We start from the raw sequence: 12,917 nt of genomic DNA, 5'->3' as shown, positions 1-12,917 counted from the left end.
AGTGTTGCCGTGTTGCTGTCGTCCGATGGAGTTGCAATAACGGGGCGGCGCCATTAGCACCGCAGGGAAGATGAAATTTCTATTGTGCAAATCTTGTGCGGTTCTTTTGTGTACGTTCATTCGAAAAGTCACGCTTTTCCAAGTGTTGTGGTTTGGTACCAGTCGGCAAACGGGTACGGTGGGATGGATGCCACACCAACAACTCGGCGAATGTTTCTCATCCAGAACACTGGGAGCACACAGTGAACCGCATCAATGCGAAGACAGGACAGCGCTAGGATTGCTTTCAGTGCGACATTACTCGGAGTTGGAGAGTAATTATAATTCCGACGGTGTGATGACAGTTCAATATTTTTGAAACAAAACCTTTTCCAATCATCAGAACAAACGGTTCAAACACATGTGGAGGGCTCATGGGATGCACCTTTGATCAATGCAGTGTGTGGCTGTTCTCCTACAGCAAACGACTTTGACGCTTCTCTATATTACGTGACAGGTTTTGCCGGTGCGGCTTTTTTATGATTTTCTGCACGTTGTTCGATATCCTGCAAGTTTGTGAGTATATGAACATTGCGCAAGTTAAAAATAATGTAAAACATGTTTCAAAGCTTTCCATGTTGCTCAAATAAACAGAAATTGCAAAGAAATTTTTTTTCGCCACTTTCGAAAGCGATGAATGTATTTTTTTTCTAAAAGAGTAGAGTAAACGAAATTTTATGGTTAAATCGCGTTGGACAAGCACACACAACCTATTATATTTTTTAATGTTACTACTCGGCGCAGAAAGCTGCTGGCCAAAATTTTATAAAATAAATCGGATATCTGGAAGATTGTTTGACAATAGGTTACAGTGTGCAGGGAGCATCGCAGCATCGTACAGCTCGAGGAAAACCAAGCGAATAAACGAATTTGCACTTATGGAGAGGAAAAATCAAGCCAGCCAGGCGAAAGCGCTTCCACCACCGATGCATTGACAAACGGTGTTGAATCGACGAATGTTGCGTTTGAGTTTGATTTGAATTCAAGTGAATGCCGCTGTCAGTATACAAATTTCGTCCGGTAGTCACCACCAACCAAGACGCACACGCAAGGCGGTTTGTTTGCCCAGTGAAATACATCCACTCCAGAGAATGTGTTTGTTGAGGATGTGGATATGAAAAATGCAGCAGATGGCACCGAGGCACTAGCACTAGCGATTTTGCAACTGCGATGAATAAAATGGATGCTTTATTATCCTGGCTCGAAGCAAGACAAACAGATTGCATGTGCTTCGAAAGCTGTGGCAGCACAATCCAATGTTTGAAACTTCTTAGGCAGAAAGCAAACACATGTTGCATGATCTTCCTTCCGATCGACTTCCTTTTGCCCATTCACAACTTGCCCCTAGTTTGCGGTGCTGCGGACCCCAACGGGTAAATGAATTTAATTGAAAACTTCCAACGTGCCAAATTGAATTAATTTGATGTTTTTTCTCTGCTTAATATTCAAACTTCTGCAACATCATATGTTTGCTGTGCTTTGCCTGTTATTTTTGAGCGTCACGGTCGGTAGATCTACATGCTTTAGCTTTAACGTAGCCATGGGCGATGCTACGTGCCTAGGAACACGTAGGAAAAACTCCTGACGAAGAACGATGAAACCCCAAATTATCTGTCCTCGTGTCTTCATGCGGTATTTATACGGGTTCAAAGTTTGACTTCTATCGAAATCCTCGTTTTTCGAGACGCGATCGTGGAGTTCGGGTTGGGGAGGTTCCAAGGTAGTTGCTGTTAATGCACCTCCGGCTAACAAACTGTTTTCTTTTTTCATTTATTAGATGCGTGTGATTGAACGAACCGAACGGCCGTTGGGATTTGGGAAATGTACGGCTATTGAGTTGGCCCCTTAAATTCTCCTACTGATAGAAAACTGTTTTCAAGAAAGCTTTTCAGTGTACAAAGAACGTGCAGTTTGCAAGTCAATGAGCCTCAAACAGGTTGTGAGATTCAGGTTGGGGTAATTTTGATCTGGGAAACTTTACTAATTTCTTGAGAGTGCGGCCGGAGAGTTAGAAAGCTTAAGTTGCAAGAAATATCCTTGAATCGTAGGTCATGTTTATTTTGTACACGCTTCGGCTCACCGCATGAAACTTGAAGGTAAGATGTACGGCAAGTGTTCCGCAGCATTAGCATACCAAACGAAGTGGGAAAGTGTGCAAAATCCTATTAATCCTTCCGCCTAGCAGGGCGGCTCACTCGATTCGATCGTATTGAAAACGGCAACATTGCTAAACTGCTTAGCCTATTTTGCTCTATAACGACTTTAGCTTCCCAGCATGTCGATGAAGGTTTGTTTAACTCGCCGGACTCGATTCGTTGACCAGAGCGATGCTGGCAAGTATTCTAATTGTGTTGCCATCACCAGTTCGTTGGCACATGTCCAAAGCAGTCTGTTGGGTCAGGTGCTGATATAGGGGCGGCTGAAAAGTTTCGATGTCTGATGCTGATGTGGAGTAATCAGCCATGATCGAAGCTCAGAAGCCCTGGGACTGGGAAGACGATCGAAACGTATAGTTGATTTGATTCAATTAAATGATTTCCGTTCTATCGTCCTTTCCAATCGGTTCAATGTGGTGTTTGGGTGCCCTCAATAATGTGTTCATCATCCACAGTGTCCTTGGTTATGGATGAAGTTTACGATGTACAACTCACCGGACTGGCCATGCAGTTGCGTTCTGACGGGAGTCAGCAAGGTGATTCTATTTGTGTTAATAAGTATGATTGCACACCGCCTTTCCCACAACCAAACCTTTTCGAAGCGTTTCGATTGTGCCTATGCAAAACATGCTATTGTTTGTATTGCCATAATGAACGGGTCATCAACTAAGAGTTGATCAGTTTATTAAGCGGAATAGAAGGGTGAAACAAATGGCAGGACAAATTAAAAACAGGAACTATGATAAGAGCGTGCAAGTTGTTGTAGAAATGATACGAATGTACATGCACGAACACTGATGTGCTTTCATAAATCTTATAACTGGGTTTTATAAGTATTAAAAAAAAACATTTGTAATACATACTCTAATGACTACAGCGTTCTTTGGTCCGTATCTCAGCCCAACCAAATACCTGACAGCTTTATCTGAGCAACTGCCAACTGTTAGTTAACATTCGCTGTCCAACTCAACTTCAGATACCCAACTAAACAGATGAAAATCGTTGGCATCGCAAACTGGTGATTCCAGTAATCGTTAATTTATTTAATCCAACACAACACAACCTCATTTCGATTTGGGAATTTGAAAATTTACTAACTCGGACGCTAATTAGTGTCATCTTTGTCAGTACCTGGAAATGTGGCAATCGTTTGTTCAATTACAGATATACGCTGTAGCTAGCCACATTGGTGGTTTAGGTAGGTAAAGCTCATAATTTTTGATAAAACAGAGCCATGAAGAGCATGTGCGATTGAAGCTCCGTCATCATCAGTGTTCAGCTTGTATCGACAAATAGAAGCATATGCTAGCCCTGCCCTAACTAATTCGCAAACGCTAGCCAGGCAGCATGGGGCCACACAGTTTAGTTATATTACTAATGGCCTCAATTACTGTTGAATCTGGTAAAGGTTGGTCTCCACATGGTTTGTTGTAGCTATTACATCATGCGTTACGCATAAGCGAACCGATGTTGTACAGCTTAATCAAGTTAGAACATAACAAATCGTAAGCGTATCAGCGTAGTAAGCATAAGCGTAGCCATATCACTTTATAAGTTAATGAGTTAGGTAAACGTATTGCCAATAGTACATTATAATCATATTTCGGTGTTGGGTTGCATTGGATAATTATAGTAGGAATATTTGTGCCATTTACGTTGGTCTGAGATTTTAGCTGATAAATCAAACCTTTTTCAAACTTTTGCAAATGTTCATAAACAATATCGGTCTTGAATATTACGTGTTGCGGATTTATTTATCTTTTAAATGACCTCTTTGACATGTTGTTTTGTACGGTGGCCAGTTACACCGCTAAGATGATTTCATCAATAGTTTATGAAATATATGAATCAATGAAATGGGGAAACTCTCTGTCGATTTCAACGAAAGCTAATTACAGCCACTATGACGCCCGAAAGCTAATGGAATAAACAAATTAATCGAACCGATGTTTTTTGCAGAGCAATTTTCGCTTGAAACATATTTCCACAAGGTTGGCAAAACTAGCCAACATAGCAAGCATGTAATGGCGCTGAAGGTGGCGAAGCTTACAACAAAACTGGTCTTCGCCTCGGCGGCTGGTCAAAAGGTGATGGAGAGGAAAGTTTATCAGAGTGCGGAACCTTGACGAAAGTTTATGGTGTAAGAAATCATGTTTCGCCTGCTCTGAGTAGGAAAATCATACGAACTGTATCAGTAGTAGACGTAGGGTAATGGGTGACCATCGGTTTACGTCCCGAGAAGGGCTCTGGTCAAGTGCTTGATGCTTTTGTTTTTCATTAGCCTAACTGGAATTGTTCGTAAACGTTCTACTAATTGCCTTCAATGCATTATCTCGGAAGGCTTGGTATTCCAGCAATGAGGAAAAGTTTCACTCCCAACGGCATTGGACTGCCCCCGTCGTGCCGAACATCGAACATGGTCGAAGGATAATCTTGTTCGATATTGTGAAGTTTTGCGCTCCTTCCCAGGTTCAGAGAAGCAGGAGGAGCAGCAGCTTTCTTTGATGAATACTGAGGTTAATGGCTAGAAAATATTAGAAATACCATTCACACTCCGCCTTAAACGTCCTGTAAACGCCACCTAACAGAGCGGGATTACATATCCCTTTTTGATGATAAAGGTTCACCAAAAGATCTGGTTATTTATCAATTTTTCGTTTGACATCGCTACGGACGCACCGTGAGTGACAGCTATTGTTCATCTATTTGAAACCAATTCCATTGTTTATAGGAAATCCTTTATTCGCCGTTCGTTTGGGATGCGACGAAATAAGCGAAATAATGAACTCCATTCAGAGTGTCATAAAATAATTAATTTAATCAATCAAGATGGAGCTGTATGAAGTTTTATGAGATGAAAAGCCCGAATGCTCCATCTGCTGTGATTTAAATATTTGGTCGCATTGACCATTGGTGATCCCTTCTTGCTTGATGCTTTGATATTTGCCGTGAAGTTTCATCGTAATCACTGTTTGGTATCAGTACAACGTGTGTGGCGCCCATTGTGAGGTGTGTAACATTGGTTCCAAACTGTCGTTATAAGCCTTGCGATGGTGTTGATGGAGTGTTTTGAATTATCAAGTTCCAGCGGTCGTAGAAGTTGCTCCACGAAGTGTAATTTGCTTCTGCCATATCCGATTAAACAGCCATGTCGGCGAAGCGCAGAAAAGCGGTTCACCCCATTACGGAGTTTTCGACTGCAGGAGCTGTACTGTTTTGTTCCAGCTTTCGATGTGTGCAGCGCTAGCCTAGTGCCACATACACACGTGAGATAGGTACAAAGGGTGGAAACTTGCGAAATTTAATATGCACCGATGCAATTCGTTCGTCGAGCGCAGGGGATGCCAGAGGTTCCCAGGAAGATGGGGTAAGTGTGTTCGGTTATGGAGAAATTTATGTTGTGTGCACTCGGTACCCTATTTTCGTTTCCATCGCATTAAAGGATGAAAAGTTGTTTTGCGGAATGCGGTTATCGCCTGCTGCAAGGTGCATCGGAACGGTGCGTGACGTCGTCTACTTTCGAGCATGGGGTGTTCGGGCACAAGACCGCTCTCCTTCGCAAGGCAGCATTTTGTATTGGCGCACGTGAGTTGTGTCCGCAAGTTGTCCTGCTGTATGTTTGTACCATTTCATGAAGTGATGAAGATCGTGCAGATCTTGTGTTTGAACGAGGAATTTGGCCAATTTCTAAACAGCACCAGGAAGTACGTTCGGAAGCAAAAGTTTTACAGCGTGTTTCCGGCAACATTCGCCATGTTGCAGGCTGCGGTGAGTGCAGCGGTCAGGTTGGCGAGCAGGGCACGCACACATTCAGCACACTTGGCACTTTATGAGTTATAATGAGTGGAAGTGAAAAACATTCCTACGGGTTTCATGCCGCTTATCCTTCATCAAGATGCTGATGCTGCCGGAGCAAGGAATCGTGTTTTCCATGCTCGATAACAGAACGGTGACCGCGAAAAGGCAGGTCAGTGTCAGAATGATTTCGCCTGCAGTTTGCTCGTGCACGCGCGATGAATATGAAACCAGCGGATTCGTGGACCAGGAAAGCACGAAATCTAGGAAAGTTTCGTGCGATGAGTTGAAGACGGCGGAAGGGGATACGGAGTGTGGAGGGAAAAGGACGTGAATCAGCACGTTTGGTTACCGCCTAGGCAAGATTGTGCGAAAGGCAGCATGTCTTAGCTAATGATATATAGTGTCGATGACGATGTAATTAGGTGTGATGTAGTTGTGATGCACTTTTCAGCGAAGGTTACGTGGTTCGGTCATGCCGAGTCGCTGTCACGTTCCTCTTTTATAGGATCGATGTGTCGGAGTTTGCTAGTGTGTAAGAAAGTAGTGAACATGCAAGGACCAGCATTTATTTCATCGGTTAGTTTGTATAAGAATGAAACACAACTTTCCGTTTAAGTGGGATTTGGTGAACTGTAATATTCCTGTCCTCAAAATGGCCACTTGATAATCGATTTATGTGCGTGTGCTTTTTCCTAGCTTAGCTCACGGATCATCAGCCAAGATTTCTGTTTGATGTTGGAGGATGCCACTGATGAAAAATCTTGGCACACCCAGCTCAAACTGAATCAATATGACGCTGTACGTGGCGATGGCGGAAATGATCTGCAAATAAAAAATGGAAACAGGCTATTGGGAAAATTCTGCTGGCTACCAACGCTAAATTTGAGTTACCGAAAGTGCTAAAGTCCAGTCGAAACAAAACAAACCGCATGACACAACGGGCTTCTGATGTTGGAGATGATGAGAAAAAAGGACGAGCTAGTTATGGAAGCCAATGAAAGTGCAAAATAAGAAAAAAAGTGTTACATAGATTGACGAGAGGGACAAAATTGCGGCACTGCAAGTTGTTGAAATAGGAAAAGAGCTTTTATCCTTCTCGTCATGAGTTGAGAAAGCCCTACTCAATCGGTGTGGCATTAGAGATGTGACCACATCTCTAAAAATAAAAGAAATAAGCGGATTATCAGGCAGATTATGGTACGGCACGCGATGGAGCGCTACTGAAAGTCATATAGATGAACGAAAAGTAGCGACTTGTAGCGCACCGATGCGATCGTCAGTCTCCTGCTACATACCCGTTCTACCAGAGCCGGTGTCTTAGATGATTGATTTATTGCCTTATGGACGAGGATGGCCGTTTGCTTCCCCTGTAGGTTAAATAAGTAATAAAAGGAAGCGTACACATACCCAACAGCTTACGTTGTTCCGCTGACTGGCTTTCAGCAGTACGTGATTAGAGGAATGCAGTACAATTACCTCTTTTTTCATATCGTTTCCGAGTTTAACGAGAAGTACAAAAATCGAGGTGTACAGCACGGTGATTGTCGTGTAAATCATGGCCATGGCCAGCACTACCGGGGCTGAGTTTGTCAAAATGTGTCCGATGGAGAGTGTGGCAAACACTGCTGCTACTATTAACGATGCACAAAAGAACAGTGGCTTCAGAGCAAAGGAAAAAAAGTCTATTAATTAAACATACGAATTCAACTTACGAGAACATGTAGACAAAATTTCTGCTCGAATTATTTTCTACTCGAGAATTATTTGTGCTAACATTACCTGCCACACGAAAATTGTGCTAAACAATCGAATGGCATCGCACAAATTGCCGTAGATCACTATGAATCCTTGTACCCGATGCATCATGTCACCGAACGAGGCCATCCGGTCGGTAGAGGGCATCTCCAGAAGATGGAAGCTAGCGAGCAGAGGTGCGTTTGATGTGTTAGTGATGATTTACTCGCCCCATCCGAAAGAAATATTGAACAAAAATCTTCGTATTCTAGTGCAAACATACCGCAGCTGTTTGTTGAGGGTTAACAGACGCTCTCGAAAACCATACAACCCACCGATGAAAGCTATCACACAAGTTATGTGTATGGTTCGTACAATGTAGTAGTATGAGAACGCAGTCTGCAATGGCATATCATGTGCAATACGAGTAGTATTTCGCAAAAGATATCCGACAACAACATCGTTAGCGAACAGTAAACCATGACAGAAGAACGACCCACAAAGAAGTGCGACAGAGACTAGGTGAATTTTGGCGTGTTGGATTTCTGCACAGAATCGGTAAAACTGAAATAATCAAAACAATCGTTTAGGGGTATGTTGAGGTGTTCACCTGCTAAGCATGATGACTACAATAATTACCAAGTGATCTGCTTCTTCCACCAACTGTACCATGCGGATGAATTTCTTTCGAAGTATCAGTACCAACGTGGCAGAAACGGAGCAATTTACGCCACCAACAAAGTACAGCAGCACGGTAACCAAGGCCATGATGCGAGAGACAGGCATTTCGGAAAACACCTTGGGCCATGAAGCGTAAAGCATTTGTAGAAAAAACGTTTGCCATAGTGTGAAAATGACCACATCCATAAATTTAACTTCCGATTTGAGCGTCTTGAAACGATTACATTCACTGCTGGTGGTGTGTGAACTGGAGCCGCTGGAATCGCCCCGGGTGGCTCGGGAAACGGTGAACGGAAACAAACCCAACAGCTTAAGCACGCGAATGTTGGGTTGCATTGTTTCGAAGAAACTCCCGATATTAAACCAATATTTTAGCAGAGGTGACATTTCGGGAAATTTGTTATGTGTCTTGTAATAGTAGTTGTGTTTGGTAACGTCGTGCAAGCACTAAACCAATTCCAACTGATGGAGGCGCATGGTGGCTGGTAAAATAATTCAATGCTGGAGTAATGTTACGGGTACGATGAACGATTCACGGCTGAACGAAATAAAACTTTACACAATTTTGAATGATTCGCATCAACTTCTAACTTGTGACTGACGCATGGTTTGAAACAACGATACACATCTAGAAATATGGGCAAGTCCGCAGTTTGCAGGAGACGGCTCGGAACGTTTGCATTGTGAGGCGTGAAAAGATAAACACAACACTGCGCGTGTTTACAGAGCGTCATAATATTTGTATGTTGGTTATGGTGGACCTATCAAATTGAGATCCCACCAAGTGGCAGCGCTAGTGCCAGTGAAGTGTTGCAGGTGGTAAAACCATTCCTATGATAGCTTTTGCCTAGAGCAACGTCCTCTCTGTTTGGAGCGCGATCCAGGGCGAGTTGATGAAATCGATATTATCCAGAAAGGAGTTCTGCTTGAGTAAAAGTTCGAGTTTGATAATTTCATGAAACATGTTATATAAACTAATAAAACCATCAACCGAACGACTATACTTCCCTATTCAACTGCTCGTTTACGATTTGTCTTCTGCTGTACTGACGAAGTCCTGAACAAAGTGAACAGCACTTACGGTGTTTGGTTGAAAAAGGCTCGCGATAAGCAAGCAGTTATCAAGCTTATGAATATTTACTGGATGCAAAAGAATTTTGAGTGCAGCAGCATTGACTGCAAAAGGACATGATCTTGGACTTATGCAGGCAATTGAATAAAGAATGGTATTTATTCAGCAAATAAACTATCGCAAAACGCCTCGTCACCAAGGGCACGTTTTCAAACGATTGCGAGCGAAGTAAACGCTCTGTGACTTGAGCACTTCGGACCGTATCATGCTGCACTGGCTCGAGTCCTGGTGCGAAGAGCGCAGGCAAGCAGTTAAATAAAACAGAAACTTCACTAATTTGCTGTTGCTACAGATTCACTTGACTGAAGTCCAGGGGAATCGGCACACCGACTGTAGAAGATCAGTGACAGTGATGGAAACTTTTAACATTGCTACTGTACGCAACCATGGGCGACAGTACTCGGTCATGCTGCATTGTGACATCGGCCACTTGCCAACGGAGCCACAGTACTGAGGGGTGATAATTTATTTAAATTGCAACAAAAAGAAAATGTTATCCACAGCCGGGCAGCGTAATGACGTTAAATCATTTAAAAACGGCAACTTAACCGGATGTCCAGGAAGTTGTGTCTGGGTGGCTGGGAAATTAGTCTTCTGTGCTCCGCGCTGTACGTTTTCGTGGGATTTCTGTCAGCCAGACACGTTAGATGAAGCTCCAAATGAAAACCGGCCTGATAGGACAGAGGAGAACAATCGGTGCAACATTGCTGTCAACTTTCACATCCTGTGAGCGAAAGAGAAGTGCTCGGCACGACTCGGTGGAGGGCATGGCTTCAATTTCCATTTGGCATTTTTCCTAGGTCGAGAAGACCGAGTGGAACGGTATAATGACGAACGTAAAGTTTTCCGATAAAGAGATAAGCGGAATAAAATAAATGTTTTACGTGACAAGCGTTTATTTTGAGCAAAATATGACCCACTCCAGATGCTCCCCCCCAGGGAACTACACCAAAGGTCAATGGGGCTAGTGTGGGGCATAGTGTAACGGCTATCACAGATGGCAACATGCGGTCAATCCCAGCTGGGGGTTTGTGAGAACCCTTCCGAGGTAAAAGATAAGGGCTAGGATTCACCTGAGGTGCCTTCAGATTCATATGCTGAATTGAAGTGCCTTTGTGCTGGTAAAGGTTGTTCGGGAGGATTGTTTTAATTTTCTCCTATCGTAAATTAAACTACTACCATGCTCGAAGCTGCCAACCAACAGCATCATTTCGCTTGAAGATTTCAAAAGCTTCCGGTGGTGTTGCTTTCAAAAGGGTTGTGATCAAATAATTTCTGCATTTAATTTTCCGCACAGTCTCAATGTATAAGTTCCTAGACATTTGAGAATCTTTATAATCTGAGGCCTTTGTATGGCAAAATTGGTAGGTGGCAAGAAACTTTTGGAAACCAAACAGATAGAGAAGCGACACATAGATAATCCTTAAGGCAATTTCTAGCGTACCTCGATGAAGGATTGCGTTCTGTGCCGAGGTGGACACGGCATGACGCCCACTACCATAAACATGGGCGAGCAGTAAGCTGTAATCAGTCGTAATTCGTCAGTTTTCCAGTCAAAGGAAAAGCTAATCAATGTGTCAAGATCTGGCAGTGGCTCATTTTTCACTCAACTAACGGTGTGTGTGTATGTGTGTGTGTGTGTGTGTGTGAGAAAGAGAGAGAGAGATAGAGAGAGAGAGAGAGAGAGAGAGAGAGAGGTGTGGGTGTGGTACAAAAAAGATAGTCGTGCCCAAGGAAGCGAAAATCATTGCTAGTGAATGACCGTGAGGTGAGTAGGTTCAAGAAAATGAGTTTTTCTTTGAACGATGATTTGACGAGCGGTTTTATGGTGGCAATGTCCTGCTTTTGTTCTTGCTGATGCACCATCAAACACATCGGAAATGAGTTTTCAGATAGCAAGCAGAAATAACGTAACTTATGAAATAACGATGATTAACGACAAAAAAAAACAGAACGACATGAAATAAAATCGTTGCTTTATTCATTTAGACAAGTTTCGAGCTTTCCTTCGTTTAGTACACAATAATAAGCTTTGGTTGAGGGTATGGTTGAATCGGCGCCGAGATGATCTTTGCAGATGTTAACCAAAACGGTATAATATGTCCAGTATCGAGCACGTTCGAAAAATTGCAAAATCAATACATCAACCGTTTATGCTATGGCTCAATTCAGACCGATACTCCATCACAATTGAACAACCGCAACAACCGATCCCAAAGCCTTAATTTGAGCACGAGCTAAGACGCTCAGTGAACAAAGGCTATGAGTAAATCTTATCTCCGGCCTGAAGTTAATATCGGCCTGAGCTCATTCGAAGAAATGACGTGTCGAAACGATCTGTTTCATTCATTCCGGCAAGGCGCTTTTGTCTCCACAAGCACATTTACCCAGGAAAAGCCAGTTATGATAGGAAAATGGGTAGCCAGGGATGTGTGGCATGTGCCGAGAATGTGTTTCACATATTTTTTATTACATTTCCCTTAGCTGCTATTACCACATTGTTTTATTCATATTTTGTTCCCTAAACCGTACAGCATGGCATGTACGCAATGGCATGGCAAAGCGTTGTTCAGCAGTGGATGCAGCGCTGTGTTTTATTTTTGGGAAGCGGTTGGATGATTTTATGTTTGATGGAACGGTTTTGAGGGACAATGAAGAAGCAGGTGGCGAAAGAAAAACAAATCGAATCGGTCACTTTTTCATAACTGTGTCGACGTAACCGAAGAGGAGCAGCGTATGTGTCGTGAACGTGTCGATTGAAGATAGTGGGGTTGGAAAATAGAGAATCCAGTAGCCCTCGGCTGTGGTGTCCCGTATTATTTTGAGGATTTTGTTTGAACGTTTGGTACCGGTATCGTTGGCAAGCGGAATTGGGTTAAAAACGAAGTAGAACTATGACCACTTTGGGATACTTGTGGGTGAACATACGGGATCGTTTGTCGTACGGGGGACTCGTTGGCGTTTAATTTTAACTCAACTTTTCGGACGTCCGGGAGTAAAGTGGAACTGCAAAGGGGATGGGTTAGAAAATGGGCCGTCGAGTTTCACAAAGCCCGGGCCATACTTTGAGGTTTATTTCTGGAGGGTGATTTTGGTTTTATTTCCAACAGTTACGACACGCCTTCTCGTGCTCTCCACGTATGGGTGAAAGGACCAGCATGATGGTATTAAAAACATAACTTTATGTTGCTTTTGTCGCGGTTTTGAAACTGTACGCACTATAAAACTGTCATTTACCTTGTATGTTTGGAGTGTTAAAGGTCCTTGGGCAGTTTAAAATGTTTCGGAACGTTAAAGTGATTGTTACAGTCCTTTCGATGTGTGACCGATAGACATTCGACTGATGTTGTAGTAAATTAAAACTGCATAAGAGTTAC

The 12,917-nt window shown here is 43.0% G+C and overlaps 1 protein-coding gene across 1 annotated transcript; it reads right to left on the bottom strand.

Moving 5' to 3' along the window:
* Nucleotides 1-6,550: 6,550 nt before the first annotated feature.
* LOC118517588 lies at nucleotides 6,551-8,956 on the bottom strand. Its single transcript, XM_036063868.1, has 7 exons — nucleotides 8,367-8,956; nucleotides 8,011-8,291; nucleotides 7,773-7,911; nucleotides 7,470-7,652; nucleotides 7,289-7,360; nucleotides 6,885-6,971; nucleotides 6,551-6,815 (listed from the first exon to the last, which is right to left on the bottom strand). The coding sequence occupies exons 1-7, from the start codon at nucleotides 8,793-8,795 to the stop codon at nucleotides 6,696-6,698; spliced, it is 1,311 nt and encodes a 436-aa protein (XP_035919761.1). The 5' UTR covers nucleotides 8,796-8,956; the 3' UTR covers nucleotides 6,551-6,695.
* Between the last annotated feature and the right edge of the window lie 3,961 nt (nucleotides 8,957-12,917).

Source organism: Anopheles stephensi, chromosome 2 (assembly GCF_013141755.1).
Source record: "Anopheles stephensi strain Indian chromosome 2, UCI_ANSTEP_V1.0, whole genome shotgun sequence".
NCBI classification, from domain to species: domain Eukaryota; kingdom Metazoa; phylum Arthropoda; class Insecta; order Diptera; family Culicidae; genus Anopheles; species Anopheles stephensi.
This window is presented reverse-complemented; position numbering and strand designations above follow the sequence as displayed.